Here is a 22360-nt window from a genome sequence, read left to right as displayed (position 1 = left end):
CTGGATTTTGAACCTATTTTTCTAGGAAGAAACTACTTTTGGGGAATGACTGGTCGGGAAAAAACCTACATCATAACGTAGGGACAGATTTGTATGGTTAATGCACATAGGGGTAAAAATTTCTCCATTCTTCTGTGTTACCATAACCATGACAGTATACATTGATTTTGTGGACTGCACACCTGGGCCCCCAACGTTCCCCACAAGGATAGGCAATGAAGGTACAGAAGATAGGAACAAATTTGGTATTACTTCTTCATGAAACCTGCAAGAGAGGCTGTGTCAGAGTCTAAAATTCACAGTTCTGTGACCAACCACTTTTTCGACTATATTGCCCTCTTAAAACATCTTTTAACAAAAAATATTGTTGATAGTTTACTGTTGGTCTATTTTCTTGTAACTTTCCAACTTGCTGAGAAGAAAAACTTAAAAACTGAAAATTTAAAAGCTATTCAGTAGATAGTTCCCAACCATCAAACATGTTTTCCCTTGTCTTTCATGTCCCAGAGTATTGTTCCGGACACTGAGTTACACCTCAGAATCCTACAGAAAGATTTTGTGCTGAATTTCACATAATTTCAGATAAATTCCCCAAATTTGAGTCCTACTTGCCTTTGTATCACTCTATGTTGTTTTGGGGAGAATTTAATTGTACAAAACTGGAGGAATGCAATGACCGAGCATAATTTTAAGCCCATGAGAATTCATCATAGCAAGGGAGTTGTCTGCAATGCCTGAGTAAAAGGGCAACACGAGAGCCCCATGCAACACAACATAGCCAGAAAACATATTTATTAATAATAAAAATAGTATGATAATGCAAAAGTTAAGGCTCAGATTTGACTCTCAGAGGTGAGGAGGACATCAAGTTGCACTGTTAGAAGTGCTGCAACACTCCCAGCAAGTTGGGAACATCTCTGCCCTCTCTGTTTCCCCAGCCAGCATGTCTGCAGAGGATCTGCCCTGCATCTAAGCAACACGGGCAAAAGGCCACCACCATTAGCATTTCAGTGTTATTCTGTTTCATTTTCTGATGCCATTATGGAGCTCACATCCAGACCTTAACTGGTTTTGTTGAGGAGGTGATACTTAAAAAATGACAAATTGCGGTAATGAAAAGATCTTGGGTTAGAGGTGAAAATCTGTAACCGTAGAGGTTTTTTTGGTTTTTTTTTTTCTGAATTTAATGTGGCAAAACAAAGCTGGGTCATAAAATAAAACCAGCATTATGACAAAGAAACTTGAAGTCTTCACAGTTAGCTAATAGCATCCTGACCAGGGCATTTTCCCGTGATGGCAAGCTACTCCTCTGAGAAAGAAATATCAATATATGAAAGATAAAAAATAAAGTCCCTACATTGCAAGAAGGACTAAAACCTGGTTCACTGGTATTTTGGAACCATACCCTAAATCACCAGTGAATGAGTTGTTCCAGGTTATATGTATGGATCTTGCTCTCACTAAATCAGAAATCTGTATAGAGAATTTGATGCATTTTTGGAAATTGTTTTTGTTTCAAGATATTGATGTTTTCAAAGGGAAAAAAAAAAAGTTTAATCCAAAGCATTATTCAGAGATTTCAAATGTTCCATGGGATCATGAAAGCATCTGATTTCGAACTACTTAAACATCAAGGTTTTATCCAGAGGAGTACAACCCAAACCAAGAGGGGCCATGAAGGCCTGCCCCTCCCGGGTTCCTGAGAGTCCTTTACACAACACATCCTTGGCAGATAAATCCAAGTGGCCTGAATTTCATCCATACTGGGCATTAGCTTCACGGCTACAAGGGATACTCAGTTCTGCTGTGATCCCCAGTGTGAATGGCATGTTTCATACGGATCACTGCTAATATTGCTGGAGAGCAAACCTCTTCATTTGTTTTTTAAACCTTGAACAATGTTCAAACACGAACACACACAAAAGAACGACCATGCAGGCCTCCGCACTCTTCACTTTCCGACCCCAGCTCTCAGCCCCGTCTCTCGCATGTGCCATTTTTCCACCACCTTTTTTTCATTCTGAAGTTGAGTGTTTATAATAGAAACACAGAAGCTGTAGCTACAGCAAATCTGTTGGGCACTGCTGTAACTGAAACCTTTTAAAGCCAAATGTTTTGGAAGAGCTTCTTGCAGTTTTTGTTTTAAAGAACATTTTTGTGCTTGTTTGTTCAAACTTGGTCTCTTCAACAAAGGAATGTTCTCTGGCTCCTTTTCAGCATCTATCTGTTCAGTGTCCTGTTAGCTTGAGGAGCTGAATCATCAGTTGCTCGTGTGTTCACTCTTTAGCTGGGAGTTCTTCCAGAATAAAAGGTAAATTTTACTTACTTATTTATTTATTTTATTGGAAGGAATGTTCTTTTTTTTTTTTTTTGGTTTTTAAGTGTTTTACTTTTCAACAGAAAAACAACAATCACGTATTCTCAACAAATCGATAATTTAATTCTCTGCTCACTCCAGTGAATATGAGGAACAGCTCCATAGAGCACTGCAAAATTGACATAATCCAGACATTGAGTGCATATCTGACAGATGGAAAATTGATATAAAAATGCCTGGCCTCAAACAAAAAAAGCTGCTGCTCAGAATCCTCTTTTCAAACCAAAAAAATCTATAAAATTAAGAAACACAGGGAGGATACAGGACATTGGAGCCATATCATCAGCTTGTGCAAACCAGTGAAGCCGCGCTGATTTACACCAGATGATTGTAACTTTGCATTTGCTCGTGATCTTTCCAAATACCACCATAATATTCAGCTTCCTTTGTCAGTAGCTTATTTTGCTCAGCCTGAGTAGTTGCCTCAAATGATTTGTGTATCTAAAGACAAGAAGGAATTAGAGAGCTTGGGCAGACTATAAGGTTGGCAGATTACATTAAGTCAAGCACTAAACCAAACAGATACTATATCTTTGCCTTAGAGGTAACATCAGTTTGTCCAGGATTAGGACACTGAGAGCAGAAATATCTATCAAAGACCGATACCTGAAACATCAGCCAGTCTGACTTTGTTCAAAACCATACTCAGAAAAAACCACAGAGGTTATCTAAATCTGGATGATTTGAATGTGCAGTTAGTTCAGCATGAAGCACCAGTTACTGTGAACGCGCGCAGGCTGCTGACTCAGTGGGGAGACATCAGCTGACAATTTTATTTCTCCTCTCACTGTATCAGATCCAAACTATAACTTCGTCCAAAACAGAAATGTGGTTTTCTGTGAAAGATAGTATAAAAATGATAACTACATAAAAGCATAATTTTTTTTTGTTTTGGACTAAACATTATTTGAGTATTTTAAAATCATTTAAAGCCCCCTATTACCACAACAGAAAAAAATGTAAAATGTATTTTCTTTGCTCTATGAAGCCAGTGATTTACCTGCAGTTCCCTAACCTTTGACTCACGGAGAATTACCAGTTATCAGCTAAAGCCGAAGCATGTAAGAGCAGACACACGGAGCTTTCTCACTCTTACATACAACCTAGCAAGCCGCCTCTGTGCGGACAGCGCTGTGAGAAGGTAACAGGATGGGAAGAGATGCTCCAAGAGAGACACTGCTCACAGGCACAGGCTGGACCTTCCCCTGCCATCAAGACTGGCACAGCTTTGCTCTCCTGCCTGCACCCCCAATAAACCAGGCTTTCATCCCCAAAGTGCCTTAACTACTGCTCGCAGTGTGATGAACATCTCTCATGTTTACTTCATTCTCTCCTTCGTTCCCAAGCAGGGGAGCAATCATGATTAAAATACAATTTTTGGTTTGGGGCAGATTTATATTACGCATTTTATTTTTGTCCTTTGCTTCTGAGTACAGGAGTACCCCAGTCATGACTGTTAATCAGAAATGTACTTCTGCACTTTCTAGGCACCCTAATGCAGCAGAATCCATACGCGTTCATTTCTAAAGATTAATAATAGAATTCAGTTTAGAACAACGAATTCTGTATTTCTAAGCCTGTATCATGAACCAAGACCATTGTCAAACATCACGGAGAACACATAGGCACTGACATCAGCATGGAAATTGCATTGATGTTAATTAGTTGAATATATAGCAAAAATAATAATAGAAGAATGCAGACTTTATATTTCTATTTTTTATAGAATCATAGAATGTTTTGGGTTGGAAGGGACCCCTAGAGGTCCCCTAGTCCGATGCCCGTATATTTACTAGAGTCTTAAGTCAGATCCTCATTGGCACAGAACAACACATATTTCTTTCTGTTGTTTAGAAACTCAGGCAACAGTCTTGTTGCTAGGTCTGCCAAAGGTTTTCCAATCATACCTTGCCAATGTTACCAGCTACTGAATTTGTTCCTAACTGCCACGGTGTGTTTACATTTGTTCCTGATATTTTACAGCTTGAACAACTTGCATATGAAAAGTAGATATTTCATATGCACCACATATCAATGAACATTTTTTCCTCAGCAATGTAGAAGTAAGAATTATTTACAAAAACTAGATATCCCAAGGCATGGTCTGACAACAGGAGAGAAACCTTCTACATTTACATGGTTTATCATTCCATAAATAAGAAAACTGCCTTGAAGTTAGTATGAACTCTGAATTAGCAAGACAAATCAAAATATCATTATTCCAGTTTTACTCAGTTTTACTTTTCAATTTTACTGAATCCTTGGACAGCATGTTATACAAAATACTATTAAATGTTCACATTACTTTTTTTCCTTTTCTATTTGAGATTACAGGGACATCATGAAATGCAAAGACTACAACAAACTAATTTGGAAGTCAATATGCATTTCTTTACAAAGACAGGTAGCGAAAACTGCAACAGAGAAAAGCAGACTGTACCATGCTGTTTGTAGATAGGAGGTTTCCTATAGATGTTATCTTTTACGCCAGTGTCTGAGGAAGAGGAAAGAGAAAGGAAAGAATAAAAGAGTAAGCAGGCAGTTCAGACCATGCTGCTTTTGTCTCCTCTCAATAACACTAAAATGCAAACACTTGAACAAAGACTACGCATTCATTCAGTGCTTTGTCATTCACTGGCTGCTACCGGAGAATGGAGCCTTACCCATCATCTTTACATATTTAAAACATTGGCTATGTCTATCTATACAGCATAACCCCCCCTACGCCCCCCAAAATGTTTTAAGCCACCTCAAGTGGCATCCATTTGCTGAAACGTAGGTGGCTATATCTGCACCACCAATGTATACTTAGGAGACAACAAAGAGAAACTGGCTACTCTTGTCACTACTCAAAATACAATTCACATACAACAGGTCACTATAATAGCCATGCTTGAAAAGAGACTTTCTCCACTAATTAAGAAGAAAGTGTACATGTTCAGATATAGATGTTTATACTGGAAATGCCTAATATCCTTATAGGAAATCCCATAGTTTGTCTCTATGTTGAGTTCTATAGCTAACTTGGCCTTCCAAGAATTTTTTGAGCCACAGTCCAGGGTTCCCATAGTATCTTGCACAGACATCAGATTCACTTAATACAACAGACCCGAGCAGATACTATTCCTAATTATGGTGTTTACAGAAACATTAACCCCAGAAGCTAACCATAAATAAAACTAAGCAGGTAGATGTGCCTAGCAGTTAAAAAGCTGAACAACATGGACATAAATTTAATATGCAAAGGCACAGCCACAGTGAGCTTCGTGGAGTTCTAAAGTCTTCCAGCTGTTTTTAAAGTCTATGTTAATATGCTGGATAAGGAAATAAACAAAACCAAAACCCCCTTCAGCCTTCCCTCCTGCACACAAATTCAACAGCAGCTATGGCACTACAAATAATTGTGTCTTTGTAGGCTTACGAACATTTTCACTGTGTGCCTCCTCTAAAGCATTTTTTTTATATACATAAGCACATAGCTCTCTAACTCCCCTTATTTCTGAGACGAAGTTTAACAGGCAACAGATTTTCACTTATCAGACATTTTCTTCTCTTGCAGTTTGAAATTCACAAATCAATGCAAAAAAAAATTACATTCAGAAAAGAACAAACAGGTGCCAGCAATTGAAGATCAAAAGCTAAGCAGTGAACGCCTACCTGGAATATGGAAATGTCTAGGAGCCTGCTGATAGACAGAAGGTGAAGATTTGCTGTCTGAGTACATGGATAAGCTTGGAGTGCTCCGACCACTTTCACTGCCTCCAAGGGGAAGAGCAAAGAAAGCAGATAAAAGAAAAAATGGAAAGCAAAGTAGAGTATTTCAAGCATAAAAGCTTGTTCAGAATGACTTGTTAATCCAACAGTTTTAAATATACATTTTTTGAAAAACCCATTCTTTTTCAGCACAGTATATTGGCTCAGTCTCCAAACATCCCATCAATAATGAATATCTGATAGAGAACATCAGATTAAACTGCCTCACTTTGAAACTAAAGCTTCTCTTTTAACAACATGTTAATGAAGAAAATAAAAGGATAAGAACATCCATAATCCTGTAATGTGTTTTGCATAGCCTTAATTGAATATTCTATCAATCATGTTTTTGAAAAGTTTAATGCTATGGCTTATGGCCTGCCCCTGAAACCAGTAATAAAATCATTCAGTAGTGTTTAAATTATCTCCAAGCGGGACCAGACCAAAAACCAGATGTTACGGTCAAGTCACATATTCCTGCATGTATCAGGGACAAAAACAGATGTTGAAATTTGGTTCTTAATTGCAAACCTTTCCCACAGGTAACATGCCACAGAGTTTTGTATTTATGCAAACAAGGTTGGATTATCAAGTCATGGATCTATAATGCCATAGTCACTTCACCAAATTTCAAGATGTACATAGGACTGATCCATATTCATTTTTCTACTTATCTTGTCAAATGCTCATTAGGTGCCATTTATTTCCTCTTATTTCCCCAAAGCACCCTCTATGGCATTATAGTGCTGCTTGGCAAACAAAAAAGTAAAGCTCTACTTTTTTGGGACTTGTAAAATCCAATTAATTTACAGCACTGTTAAGCAACTGGAAGCCAAACATGACGTTTATTCTAACATAAAATGGTTGTTAATTCACTGTTATTGTTTTAGTGTGGATGGAGCACAAATTTGATGGCTAGTAAGGATGAAATTATAGCAGGTATTTTGGGGGTAAAGAAAGTACAGCAGCTCAGAGCACTAGATCTCTAACTGAGTTCTGCCTTCAGGGAGGGGAAGTTTTATAACCATAAAACTACTGGATTACCATAACTGTCTGGGCCATGCCCATGGAAGTAGTCTCCGCTGAACCCCTGGATTACCATAACTGTCTGGGCCATGCCCATGGAAGTAGTCTCCGCTGAACCCTTGCCTCTGCTGACAAGCACTGAATGCATGGTCATTGGGCTGTCCCCAAAGCCAGCCTTGACGTGCACCACTGAAGACAACTGGCTAGTGCCACGGAATTCAACAGGACCAGAATCAAGGCCAGACAAGGTCAGAAGAGCGTGATATGTATCTCATGATAATACACTAAGTTCTAAATTTTGTGTCTCTTATTTCCACAGTTGGTTAAAAATTAAAACTCAAAAACTATTCACCATTACCACTGCGTACTCAATAACAGTGATTTCCGCGTTGAAAAAAATGTAATCAGAGCAGTTGAGAAACTGAAATCACAACTGCATGTGATGATAGCCTATAGTCCTTCCAAAAAGTAAGGGAAGAATTGTGCATTACTAAAAATCTGGTGCATCACCACCAGCTTGCAGTCAAGTTGTCCTCAGACAAGGAACCAGACGGTTATCCAGTTTCTTGATTCCTGTTTTGCTCTTGGAAGGAAAGAAGTGGTGACAGCTTTTCACTGCCCATTTATTAATTCCCTTTTTCCTTGCTGCCACATGCTTGGCCATCCCTACTAAATGGAAGAAGCCTCAATGTCACTCCAAGTTTGAACGCAAAGAGCGGTGGTAGACACTTAGTAAAGTAAGGTCCTCCACAACTCGAACAGCCTTAAAAATCTTGATCCAAAAATGATGTTACTACTGGAATTTTTTAATTTAAAAAGAAAAGGAAAAGTTTCAAGTGATTTTCATAGTGCATTAATTCCTCATTTACTTAAAATTAGCATATTATTAAAAACTCATTCATATATGACTTTTATGAATAATTACTTCATTGAGCGGTGACCCCAAGGTGCTGGCATTGTACACACATAGAAGGTCATTCTTCAGGGATAGGGTAGGGTGTCAGCGGGGAATTAGGAGGAAGCATTAAGAGGAATAAACTTGTAAGAAAACAGGACACAAGCACAAGTACCAGGGGGCAGCAAATGTGCAAACTGCTCGTTGCAAGCATCACCTGGGTGGAGCGGTTTGCAAAGCTACTACCTCTAACTTGCTCGAAAGGGAAGAACTAAGGATGAAATGAGGGGAAAGGTTCTTCTTGCAGCCCACTTGTACAAGCTGATGCACATTTAAATTATAACTGCCACTGTTTTGGACAAACACAAAGGAGTAGTTGTATTTCACATTTTGCCTACAAAAATAAGTATTTGATAATAACGCCAACTGAAGACCCATGTAGAAAGTTCATGTGTAGGAATTCCAGACAGTCATTTAATCTAGCCTATAATAAAAATCTCTAAAATGAGACTTTGCCAAGAATTTGTCTCTTTCAAGGTTTGCCTGGTATACACTGAAGAAGAACTTCAAATAAGGTCTCAGAGAAAATAAAGTACCACAAAGAGAGATTTGTCAAGCTTTTGGTTTTGTCTTCTGCCACAAGCAGCTGCAGGCTGTGATCTGCTTTACTGGTCAGTGAAGAGCAAAAAACCAGAATCGTGAACTCTTCCCTGGATTTTGTTTAACTTGGAAAGAATCTGGAAACGTTCACTTTGAACTTGAGTGTCAACCACAAAAACTTCCTTGTGTCTTTTGGCTGCTGACAGGGCAGGCTGCTCTTTTAACCCTATGTGTGTGGAGCCAACTGACCAGAGCTCAGACCATGCTCCCTTTTCAAGGGATTGCCAGGAAAAGTATCACACTGTTTATACCTCCTTCCCAGTCAGATTTTATCTTATCTGGGAGGATGAGAAATTTGATAACAAGTTACAGTAAGAGCTGTCTAAGTTCGGGGTTGAACAAAAAGCAGATACCACAGGCCTAACGAGGGAGATGTCAGAGCCTACTCCTGAAACGAGATCCCTTAATATCTCTGCACATGGTGCATTAAGCTAGACAAAATTTTCTGAAGCTTGATGACTAATTCTTTTCAAGCTTTCAAAGCCAAATAAATAGGCTTTGGAAGTTGTGCTCCTGTACTAGAAAGGGAAGATACTTTCTACTACATTTTAAGTAAGCTTTTTTTTAGTAGGGCCCAGCACAGCCTGTACACTTACTGACTCCGTCACCTCAAGAGCAAGAATTACACCAAGCATAGGTACTTGGAATATCACACCCTGTGATTCGCAAGGGCATGAACTGTGAAGCTTTCTTGAAGCGAGGCTGGCACAGGATTTATTTTGAAGACATTTTGAAGACAAAAATCCTTCAAAGAGCACAACCAAATCATTGGTCTGCATGATGAAGGATAGCTCATCCCATTACACTTCATGGGAACTAGACTGTAGTATCCTAAGGAAAGAACCGGAACTCTATAATCATTTTTCACTGGAAAAATGATGAACCATGTAATTCTCAGAAAGAATACGATGCAAACTCAGTGAAGTCGAAAGGAAGATTCTGCCTGTTTTAATTTCTCTAGGGTAATAGCATTCCTGTCTCCTGGAAGCCTAAAGAAGTATTTTTAATGATGATTGTGGAGTGCTGGTTTTATAAAGATTACTTCTAGTATTATTAAACAGTGTATTATTTTTGGATTTAATAACAAAATTTTAAATGAGCGTGATTTCACTTTTTAAAAACTGAAGTGGCAACATTAACCTTGGTCTGGATACAAAGCAACTATTTCTACAGTCCTACTTTTCCCACACTAACCACTTCGAAGAGAAAAAAAAATAGCACCTCGACACCCTCAAAAGGCTTCTCAGGGCAAGGAAAAAATACAGACTGCAAATCAGAGAAAAGAATTCAGAGAACTTGAAGAGGATGGGGGCAAATCTTCTTGACTCCTTTCAGACTGAGACATTAACTCAGTGTAAAGCAGTGGATAACGTATACAACCTCTGCAGGGCTCAGGGTTACCTATATAGGAAAATTATAAACAGGCTCGCCTGCCTCAGAGGAGCACTGTGGGGCCCTGTAAGCTACTGCTTGCAAGGTATTTTAGCTCCTTGATAAAAAGCACTGCAGAATTGCAAAATATTATAATTTTGATCACACTACTAATAATTGTTTGGGCGCAAGGAGCTGCCACTTGAGGTGTTCATCCTCCAAACAGCAGCACAAAGTAATTGCTGCTGCTCTGAGCATCAGCAGGTAGCACTGAACAGAAATTCATTTAAACAAGAGCGCTGCTAAGCAACTGCAGGCAGGCTTTCAAATAGAGAGCTTTCTGTACAGCGAAATCGTGCACTGCAGCACACTAAAGATGTTTTTCTCACTCAGTACATCAGGTTGGATGGTATCGTCCAAATTCAGAGGGCAGATCAAAAAATTGTTCACACAGCACCTCAGGGAATACCAGGGTGTGTGCCAGCCTTCCAAGAAATGTCTGAGGAGGGTGAGTGCTTGTGGGTGTGGGAAGGAGTTTTGCAAGTTGTCTTTAAAATGTCAACAACTCAGTTTAATCTCATCAGCTTTTTCTTCCAAAATTTTCTCTTGGGGATCACATTTGGGAGACTCGAGCTTGACTCTGTTCCTGCTTATGCCAGTGAGATTCAGCTGCTTTTGGACAGAACTGTTTCTGGAGGCATTAGGGCCCAATGAGGATGCATTAGTTATTTTTCCAAAGGTGATGAGCGCCTGTTATTCATTTGAGTTTGCATGTCTGGTTCCTGCAGAGGGTCACTTCCTTTTCTGTAATGTTTATGAAGGCAAAAAGAACAGTTTTGCTTTATTAAATCAGACAGTACATGAGAGTCAAGGAACGGGCACTGAAAATGTTTGGCATCCATCACTCCTGTCTCCTCCCCACTTGTATTGTTACTAGAGAGGGCAGACTCAGGGGAAGACACATGTGATAGCTGAATGCCTTCTCTCTCTGACATTTAACTGACTAGCTAAAAAAAATAGCCTTTGCCTCAAAAGTTCTTGGCATTTCTCATTACTGTCCCACATCTGCAACATGGAGATCATTGAAAGTTAATATTCACTGCAAAAAAAATTAATGGCAAGGAGGCTAGACTCAGTTACTCTCTTTTATAACATTATTTGCTACTCAGTGCAGGTATATTGATTTAACCAGCTTATCTGGCATATTTTTGTTAATACTACAAATAACATGAAGAATCCCTAGATGTAGGTTAGAAGGTTAGATAACTGATCATCCAATGTTGGATCCAACATATAAGCTTGTTATAATACTTATTTAGTGTCACCAAAATAGGCTAAATACTGTATTTTAAAACAAATAGACTTTTAAATTATTTGCCTCCCTCATTTTCATTAGAAAATCTAGTTCCTTCCCTCCACCCCTTTGAAAAACATTTAACACTCACTGAAAAAAAAGCAAAAATAAAACAACCCATACTCACTCAGTTCTTTAAAACTTACACAGTACATCAAGAAAGCACTTGCACAAAATTAAGACAAATTTTATCCAAGTGGAAGCCATGCTTGCACAGACATAAAAGTGAAACACATCTGAATAAGTCTACAGTATCACAGCACGGTTTTGCATTCCTGGACCTTACCTTTGAAGAAAGGGATGTAATGATGTCTGAATGTAGATGTAGGGCTTGGGTGTTGGGGCAGGGAGATGCAGCTACTGGTACCAAGACTCTGAGTACCAGCTGGGGGCAACAGAGAGTAAGTGAAAATAAACTATTTAGTTCACTTACTGAAAGCCACAAATTACAATGCCATCCTTTTTTTCAGGAACATTTTCCTCCTGATGCTTAGAAAACATATAGTTTATATTTAAGACTCCATCTTTCTCTGGTTATTGCAAAAACCTTAGAGTGGCCATGCTATGAGGTTGGCCAAGGGACACGGGTTTGCTGCAGACAGGAAGCGCAGATAAAATGCTGATAATGTAACGCATCAGAAAATATTCCAGAAAAGGCACCACAAAAAGCATAGCTTCGCTCAGGGGAAAATCTGCGTATTCAAAAGCTGCAAGAGGGAATGATATATGCTCATAATGGATCTAATGAAATGAAATGGGGAGAGCCTCGTCTCTGCTGAGAACTGTGCTATGAGTGGGTCCAGTTCTCACTGCCGCCAGTGCACACTGGTAGGATTCAGTTCACAAGCACCAAGGCTAATTTAAGCATTTGAGGAAACATCCTGAAGTTATTTGAGCTCTGAAAGTTAGACATGTGATTAGGTACTTGGAAAAATGTTCTCAGAAGTCATCTTTGCTTTGTTGTAATACTGCCCTGATAACGTATTTTTGAGGACTAATGGCAATTATTAAAAGTGGCAATTATGATGACTGTCTTCCAAATTTTCAATGAAGCTGTAAAACATGGGAATTAATTTGGAATTTCTTTTGTCTTTCCTCCTGGCTTTAACAGTGTGCAGCTAAGCTTAAGCATGACACAGCTGCCAGACCTTCATTGGAGACTAATCTTTCCTCTCTTTAATAGTTCTTTCATACTCAATCTCATTTCCACTTCATCAAAGACTTTATGTAATACAAGTATTCAATTCCTGTAAAAATTGTTTTACCCATAAAATTTTAATTTCTACTGGAAAGATTAAGAGCTTCCAATATTCCAAACTAGTTGATAATTATAATGTATCCCCAAAAAAGTTAAAAGACACCAAGAAAATAATACAAATGCTCTGTGTTTTCCACCCAAATGACAGAGTGGAGAAAAATTAGAATTCATTTTGAGCAATCTAGTTGATTATTTCCAAGGATAAAACTCTGTACAGTGCCCAAATATGAATGGGCTTTTGTAAGGGAGCCCCATGCAAAGATCAAAAGGAGGTGATCCCTCCTCTGTGCGACAAAATCATCAACACAGCTGCTACTACAGCCCAAAACTGCAATAAACATTGCTATAAGCTTCTCAACTAAAGCAACTTGGCCTTCAAAATCCAGCCATTAGGACCACTAGTCACTCCTCCAGCTCTTGCACTGTGAAGAGGAGACACAGACCATAATCCTGCGGTACAAGAAGGGATACGAAGTCACTCAATCACCGTCTTGGCTTTGTGTGCATTCACTGCTACCATGCCACACCGTGGAAGAGCTGTGGATTGAATGTGTAGATTCAGGAATGATGAGACCAGGACTAAGTCCTTTAAACTATTCTATCTTCTGTTTACAGATACAATCTTTCTAGATGCCTGTTTTCGTTTTCTTAGATGCTCATTTCTGAATCACTTACTTCCTTACTCCCCATGGAAGTCTCTGTAAATAAATCACCGCTATGAACTACTACTCCACCTTAACCCCCTTGTCTGCTGGAGTCTATCCTACTTACAACATAACGCAAAGTAGTGGAAAAATCTAGAGAATAAATATAAGACTGCTTTTCAATTACCTGGTCTGCTGTAATGCTGAGGAGAATGGGAGGTCGGAGTGTAGCGACCATAGCCCAGAGAGCCAGCAGAACTAGGGCTTGAAGTCCTGTACTGCTTGAATGATCTGTCATCTTGGTCACCCTGAGAGGGAGAGAGGAAATGTATGTCATTAGGGAAGAGGAATAACTTCCAAAACTGACAGAATATGCCGTTTTCCATGTTTCTGTGCCATGCAGATGGAAGTCGATGCTGTTGTAATGCTCCATGCAATCCCAATGAAATGAGGGGGCTTTCAGCCCTAAGCACCTCCATCGCAGTGTGACCGAAGGAGCTCTGCCAAGTATCAGAGAACGGTCATGTTCTCAGGAAAGTCAGCACATACATGAATTTAAAACAACAATATAATTTGAAAAGAATGTAACACTGTAGAGGTGTTGTTTCAGGACAGTATAAGAACATAGACAGGTGGGATGGCAGGGTTAGGTTAATGGTTAGACTTGATGAACTTAAAGGTCTTTTCCAACCTAGATGATTCTATGACTCTAAGGTGAGATCAGGTTAGCGTGATAGTACTATGGTCACTTTGTACCCATAAGAATGGATGCATAACGGTTACAGGCAACACAAAAATCAGCATTTGTTGGCTTCATTATACCACAGAAACTACTGTGCCTGCTGTATAAATTGCCCAGCATACTATATTACAAAATGGTCATTACTAGCTAGGTAACTGGTAAGAAACACTCATATACAGCATTAGCATTCATACTGGTGTGGTACACTGTGCAAAGCAAGTCATACAACCCATTTCCCACTAAACCCTTGGCTTCAACCACTTAAAACCATGTACACCCATTCCAACCCCCTCACTCTCTGTAGCTAGTTAAATTATAATTGCAATTTGCATGCAGTGTCCTCTTAACAGTAAAAGCATTACTGAGTGAATCAGATGTGGAAATTACTTTTTGTAAACTACCTATAAATGCAAATTCAAATTTGTTTCTTTTAAGACAAGCAGGAATTGGCTTGAGTTAACTTCAGATTACAACAAATCAGTGTAACTCACAGATGCTCCCAGATGGAATGTCATACTCCAAAAAAATGCTTCCCCTCTCTTATTCAGTAGGAGTGAGTGAAAATAGGCTACACCATAGGAGGTGTTAGTCACTTGTCATGAATACTGGGACACCTTCAGCCACCTGTGTGACTCCATTGGATCGTTCATCATTTAAACACATAGGAGATCCTACTTAGCTCCATCATCATCTCCCAAATTCCTATCAGGACAACTTAATTGTATCCAACCATCCATCTTTAGATGAATGCAGTTTCCTATCTGGCTTCTCTGGAATTATTCTTGACTCCATACAGATGTAGAATGTTCTCCCATCATCAGTTTTTTCCTCTGGTTCAGGTGTGCTCCATCCCTTCCACCTCACCCCAGACTCACTGACTATGTTTTGAAAAATGGAAAATCAGTTTTGTATAGTGGTAAGCAGCATTACTGCTTTAATATCGATTTCAGAAGAAATTATACAAAAAAGTGAGAACAACTGATGCTTTCCCAAGCATGCAGTGCTCTGTAGGCATTCTGCCAGCATCTTCTCTATGCCCAGTTTCAGATGTTTCCCTCCTGAAGTAGCTGCATTATTTAATACCCACTCTAACCCTTGTGAAGAGATTTACAGGCGGTACAGCAATATCTAGAAAGTCTTGTGATGATATCTAAATATCATATGAGTGGTAGCTAATGGTCTGTGATGTGTCCAATTGTATGATACAGTGGCATTTTCCTCTAATAAAAATCCCTGCAATAAAACTGGTGACAAGTTTGCAGATGATGATGCCTGAGCACCTGATCATAGACCCTTTAGAGAAAGATGGCATGGCAAATCTGGATAACCGGGAGGATTCACTAACATGAACCATGGCAGCACCAACCTCCATACCAGTGCAACTTCTGGAATTTAATAGTATGACTGTTTCCTAACTGATAGCTAATTTAAAGGAAATTACTTCCAAAACACCAAGATTCCGTATTGATTAATTCAGACCTTATATTTTGCGTACTTTTTGTCTCTGTAAGGAAAAGTCAATTAACTTCACGAAATCCAATATTAAGTAAAGCACGTTTTTATTTTTAAACTACCAATTAGATTACATTTCTATTGGTTAACTTTTCTGTTTAACCAATGCTCATAGTGACAGTTGATTATTTACAATCCTTAATGAAAATCTGCAATTCTCTACTGTTACCAAAATTTTGCAATACAGTTCTCTTAACGCAAAATTAGGATAATGGAGAAATTAGCCAGGCCTGTGATATGTAACAGAGTTACTACCTGGGAAGCTATGTGAAATGCTTTCACAGCTGCCAAGGTGATGTTTCCTGAAACAATGACTGGCTTTGATCATTAATACACATCAAAAACCACAGACACAGAAGTTCAGGTACGTGCAAATGATTTAACGGTATGTGTGCACAAATAGTATCAACAGTTTAACTATTTGTGGGGAAAAAAAAATAAAAATAAATAAAAAAATAAGAGAAAGCTATGCCAGCATTAATTCAAGTCAGTTCACTCTGGCAGCTTTAAATGTAAACAAATCATATTTCCGAGCGTAATTCATTTAGTAGAGCTTGAAGAAGTGACCACAATACAACCTTTATTTTGGAAAGCAGAATCATGGATGACAGTGGAGATCGATGCATACAGATGACAATCCAGAAGCAGAGCACGTATTCAACACAAGTAACAGTGTGAAAACCACAAATTATAAAACCCCATGCACGGCAGAGGCAGGAGGCAAACCCCACATTTCAGACGCTGCGGGTTATCAGTATGACCAGGTTTATGCATCACAAAATGGGTCATAACAGGAGAACAAAGGCATTGGGGATTACCTCAGTAGTCGTTGGAGAGAGCAACTGAGGTGACTGCAAACAGCAACACACAACAAATTAGTGATACAAATTCATGCATGATGTTACTTGTGAGAAGAGCTACTCTTAAAATATCAATATCCGTGTAGAACACATGATACAGTAAGGAAAAACACCTGTCAATTAAAGTTAGGGCAACTTTTCTTTTTATTTGCTTTTAAAGAAGAAAACGAGGAATAAGAGCTAAATAATTTCATATAAAGCTTTTGTTGAATTCTTTACTACAAAATCCTGGAGTCTGGTGAGGCCAGCACTGTACCACAGAGAGTGCTGCTGGTAGGGAAACTCACATTCAAAGCAATCACCTGAAACCAGACACAAGCCCTAGTTAAATCTCCATTGAAGCAGCTCCAAAATCTAGACTAGAACTTTGTTGCTCAGAGCTGGCTGTATTAAGGGAAGCAAAAATATCTGTACTATTTAATTTTTAGTTAAACATCACGTAATTTGAAAATTTGCTGTTTGTTCATTTTCCTTTCAAAATTAAAGGCTAAACTCACTTAGCTGAGCAGAAATCTGCTGAAACTATTGCAGCTGCGGGTGCAGCCAGGATGCTGAGATTTGGAAGACGGGATATACTTACATAGAAACTGGGGGACAAGAGGACTGAGGGACAGAAAGAGATCTGGGGGTTTGGGTTGATGGCAAGTTGAATATGAGTCAACAGTGTGCCCTGGCAGCCAAAAGGGCCAACCATGTCCCGGGGTGCATCAAGCAGAGCATAGCCAGTCGGTCAAGGGAGGTGACTGTCCCACTCTACACTGCGCTGGTGCGGCCCCACCTTGAGTGCTGTGGGCAGATTTGGGCACCTCAATATAAGAAGGACATCAAATTATAAGTGTGTCCAGAGGAGCGCGACCAAGATGGTGAAAGGTCTTGAGGACAAGACTTACAAGGAGCAGCTAAGGTCACTTGGTTTGTTCAGTTTGGAGAATAGAAGGCTGAGGGGTGACCCCATCGCAGTGTACAACTTCCTTAAGGTGGGCAGCAGAGGGGGAGGTGGTGATCTCCTCTCTCTGGTGACCAGCGATAGGATACGAGGAAATGGAGTGAAGCTGCATCAGGGGAAGTTCAGATTGGACATCAGGAAAAGGTTCTTCACTGAGAGGTTGGTCAGTCAGTGGAAGAGGGTCCCCAGGGCAGTGGTCACAGCACCATGCCTGTCAGAGTTCAAGAAGCGTCTGGATGACGCTTAGTCACAGAATCTAGTTTTAGGTAGTTCTGAGTTGGACTCAATGATCCTTATGAGTCCCTTCCAATTTGAGATATTCTATGATTCTGTATTTTTTCCCCCTGGAAACATCAAGGATGTAAATACGTAGACCATCTCAAAAATGTGCCTGTTGGATTGTGAGCACAGCCCAAAATCCTCTCCTGGTTTAGGCACCTAGAAACAGATGATTGGACTCCACTTTTTTATTTTTTAAGATATCATTGATGTCTTGGCAGACCTAAATGCCATCAGCACAGACGTACCTGAGACAGCGTTAAGCTGTTGGGGCAAACGCTGTAGGTGACTCCTAGAGCCTCAAGTGAAAAGGCCGTCATTCACGATGTGGTCCCTTTTCTCTTCTGTTAAGTTTTATGTTTACTGAAAAAGGCAATGACTCCTGTTGTCCCAGTAAATGCCTCCTGTCATGGTCTCATCACTGTGCTACCCACTAAAAGCAGGTGACAGCAGCAATACCCTCTTCGCTGTGATTTTATTTCTTTGGTTGGTTGGTTTTTTTAGAGCTCAACTGCAGCTGCCTTCTATCCTGCTCCTGAAAGTACAATGCTGAGGTTCCCACAGTTCACAGCCACTGGGTCCCAGCAAAGGCTGGACTGCCACCAAGATGTGCAGTTTCTCCACACCAGCAGGCAGTTGTCCTGCCCGTAGTATCTCCAGCCTTCAAGTGATGGCATAGAGTCAGATCATGCTAGGGGTTCAGAAGAAACCTAAGCCCTACCACAGCCACCCAAACGCTCTGCCAAAGGAGAGGCTCAGAAGCAAGTGGCTAAGGAGATACTGAGGGCAGGCAGGGGGAAACTCCCTCCAGCTGCAGCACAGATTTATGCTGGGTGCAATGGTTTTATAACCATTACCTTGGAGCAGGTGCAATGAGTGAGTCTTCCCAGGAGCTGGGCAGAAGGTTGTTTAGTCTATGCACCCCTGCCAAGTCTAGCTGTAAATGAGCAGTTGAGGAGGGTCACAAACATTATCAGCACCCACATGTTTTGACACAGAAAGGAAATGTTTATACTCCACAAGTTCAAGGCTAACAAGGAGCTTTCAGTTTTGTGAATTCAGAAACTTAAATAGGATTTAAACCCTTTACCAGATACAATCTTAATTCTTTTAGCATGCATTATAATAAAACTACTGTGGTTCAGCATTGTACAGAGAGGGTTTGGAGAGTCTGCAAGATCTAACATGTGTGCTGCACTTTACCTGAGGGTGGTACTGAGACTTTAGTAGTAGGTTAAGTGTAAAGTGTAAGTGATAGTAGGACTGGGGCTATTATAAACAGTATGGCTATTACTTATAGTATTTATTTCTACCCATTCACTTACACCTATGGAGAACAATGCAGATTTCCATTCTAGACCATATATATATATTGATAATATACCTAGTATATATAAGAGGTCTGATTTGTAAAAAAGTATCTAAAATTATAAAAAAATATCAGAAATTCAAATAAAAGGTAGATAAGGTTAGGGAAGAAAAGCTAACTTGCATGACAGGAGTTATATACAAATATGCTTCACAAGAAACACAATTAGTATTAGTAAGATTATGTTAAATTGGATTTCATAGCACAAACTGTGTAATATTAGCTCTGCATATGAATAGGTTAAAACGCATGCATGACATGAGGATGAACTTTAGTAAGAGACAGTTGAAAGAAATTTGTACACAGGAAAGGGATACCAGTGTTGTGTTACCAAAATAACATGGTACACTTTAAAAAAAAAAAAAAAAAAATCATGAAAGACATTTGGCTTTGCTTCTGATTTTTGCATTATAATTAGCAATGGCTCCTGTTTCCTACCACATGCATGTAGAACTCCTCTCACAGAAAAACATACTTTAATTACATGTCATCTGTTTAAAAAACAATCATAGGAAGCAATGCTTTAATTTCCACAAACTAAAAAGTGAAATGAACCTCTCACTGGTTTTTGGAAGGCTAACGTGCCTTGTGAATGGATGGATGACATGACTCAATTAACTGAAGTTAGAAAAATTTTTTTTAAAATTATGCACACGTTTAAGAGTGTTCAGCAGCACGTTTAACAATGCACATAAAATCTCAAATTCATAATAAAAAAATACCCATGTTTCAGTACCTCCCCGTAACTATGCCTGTCATCTGAAGAGTAACTGATATATGGAGAATAGGAGATCATATCTGGGCGGTCAATGTTATAGATGGCTTTATTTTTAGGAAGAGCAGCCAAATCCCTGTAGTCAAGAATTTCATCTCCAAGCTTTGCCTAAGAAAGGGAGGAAAGAAAGCAGTGAGAAAAGAAAGAATATGATCAGGATGCAATCAGAAAAGGACAGAGCCACGTAGGTAGAAAAGTCATCATCATAGTTATAAACCACTTTTTCTGTTTGTGCACATTTAAATTTCTTATATTTACTACACAGTGCTAAATATTACTGCTGGTTTTTTTTTATGTACTGGTGCTTTCTACTTTTCTTTGTAACTAACATTTGGCTAATAGGAGTAGCATGGCAGCATTCCAGTTCCCTTGGTTGTACCCCGCTTACTCCTAGCTCACAGAGAGGCATGCGGGACAGATACTGTAGCCTTTTTCAGTCAAAACACCCTTTATTTTAAAGTGGTTTTGGTGTGCAGGGTTCCCCTACCATAAGCACTGGTGAATAATCAAATACGTATTTGCAATATATACTCTCCAGATGCTGAAAAACATTGGTCAAGTCTTTAATTTTTTCCATTCAGCTGTGTCCCACAGCTTCACCTCCTTTCCTGACTATGCCTAAGTAGCCCTTAATTATGGGTCACAAACCAGCAGATGATGGATTTGCACCATGATGGATTAGTTGGAAGATCACAGATGCCAATTAAGTAAAGTTCAAATCCTTTCATGAGACTCACACAGCCAACAGAGGGAAAGGGCTGTGTTGCTCCCCATTCTTCTCCTACTACGCTTATTCCAAAAGCATAATTATCATGATGCCACATTTGCACAGATTATCCTTAGGATAATGGTAACTTGCACCACAACTGTATCCAGCACGTACTGTCTTGTAGATACGACAACAAGTTGGCCATGCTGAGAGTGAAGAAATGGGCAGCATAATCGTCCCATTCCCTGTTCGGGCTTTGCAGAATGCTAAACTCTTTGTTGGCAACAAAATGATGAGTGAATCTCACTATTCTCTGAAAATCTCAGTATGATCAGCTGTAAAACTGTAATAATGTTTTCCACATGCAAAAATATGAAAGTATCCAGGATTTATGTGTGCAGTGATTATATTTTTTTCTTAGTAGGAGCTAAGAAAAGTTCAACACATTTTCCAAGGAAGTTTTCTATTAGGTTATACAGGAAAAATTCAGTGTGACAATCTACATTTATCACTTTTTCTAAAACAATGTATGAATTCGTGCAACGTCAGCAACACAGAAAGGAGGAAGATTCCTCTTAACTAAGAAAGTGGAACAAAGCTGCCATAACCATCACATATTCTCATCCTCAAAACTAATGAAAAAGTGTTTTTTAATCAAATATGGGATTTTTTAGTGACCTACAGATCTCACCTTCCTTGCAGCTACTTTGAGAAGCTAAAGAGCAATGAAATAGCCTCTTAATGGAAAGAAAGCTCTCCTTACAGAGAAGCCAGTGGCGTGCTCTGATGCAGGGACAGGTCATGCAAAGATAAGGAGGAGTCTGTCCATCAGGTCTGTTCCAGACCTTGGGCAGCATTGTACCTCCAAGGAAGGCCAAGGAGGCTGTGATAATTTCTTTTTTAAGGTATCCAGGGTTGTGGAGATTATTCCAGTGAACCCAAAGAAGTTCCAAACTGGAAATATTTAAATGTAAATTACGATAATTTTAGCCCCTATCTCTCCATGTAGAAGTACAATTTGAGATCCTCCCACTAGATTTCAGAACTGTCAGGAGTAAAACTTGTCTAGTTAAGTAATTCCTTTCAGTTTAAATTTCAAAATGTAGGCAAATTTGGATGAAAAAAACCACCTTAGAGATACAGCTGCTTTCCAAACATTCAATTCTACAAACATTCAGCCTACACTGGTTTTTATTTTATTTGTATCACCTACTTTCAAATACGTGAGTGGAATTGAAATATGCTAGGGAAGGCTCAAATTACAGCTAAGAGGCTATAAGCCATTTCTTCAATAATCTAGTAGTTTGGATTCCGTTAAAACCATGCTCTAAGTTTAGAGTATCTGTTTCATTTGGAATATGTAATTTTACAATTGTATAATTGGAAATACGATCCTGTATAAAAATATAATGTGATTTCTATTGCTAGTATGAGAACATACAACACAGCTATGTAAACTAACCTAAACCTTCCAGATAGATATATCTTTGCAGACAGCTCAAATTATCTTTTCATAAAATTTAGCTAAGTATAAAGAAGAACTTTTATTTAAGCCCTATTTAATTGCATGATTTAGAAATTAACTGATTTTTAAGTGGAATGTAGGGGCTCTGAGGGGGCGTCTGAACTGGGGTAAATTTCAGTCTGGATATAATGAAGTCAGCACTAAAGTTAATGAAAAGATGCCCACTAACTTCAAAGGGCCTATGCCCTCTCTCAGTGCAAGAAGACACCAAAGTCCGACATCAACAGATGAAGAAAAAGTGGTATGGCTTTAGTAAACCATCTGTATGAACCACATTCGGGTTTAGTCACAACACGGTTTCTTCG

The 22360-nt window shown here is 39.2% G+C and overlaps 1 protein-coding gene across 1 annotated transcript in view; it reads right to left on the bottom strand.

Moving 5' to 3' along the window:
* ABLIM2 (actin binding LIM protein family member 2) overlaps positions 1–22360 on the bottom strand; it is a 135137-nt gene that overhangs the window by 24050 nt on the left and 88727 nt on the right. Inside the window, exons 12-17 of the mRNA XM_035898651.1 lie at positions 19783–19929; positions 16411–16443; positions 13526–13646; positions 11723–11821; positions 6035–6136; positions 4818–4871 (exon numbers count right to left, since the gene is read on the bottom strand). Coding sequence (XP_035754544.1) covers positions 4818–4871; positions 6035–6136; positions 11723–11821; positions 13526–13646; positions 16411–16443; positions 19783–19929 — 556 coding nt within the window. The remainder of the gene's footprint in view (positions 1–4817; positions 4872–6034; positions 6137–11722; positions 11822–13525; positions 13647–16410; positions 16444–19782; positions 19930–22360) is intronic.

This window comes from Egretta garzetta, unplaced genomic scaffold (assembly GCF_000687185.1).
Source record: "Egretta garzetta isolate BGI_Z169 unplaced genomic scaffold, ASM68718v1 scaffold107, whole genome shotgun sequence".
NCBI lineage: Eukaryota > Metazoa > Chordata > Aves > Pelecaniformes > Ardeidae > Egretta > Egretta garzetta.
The sequence above is the reverse complement of the archived record's forward strand: the minus strand, read 5'-3'. Positions and strand labels throughout refer to the sequence as shown.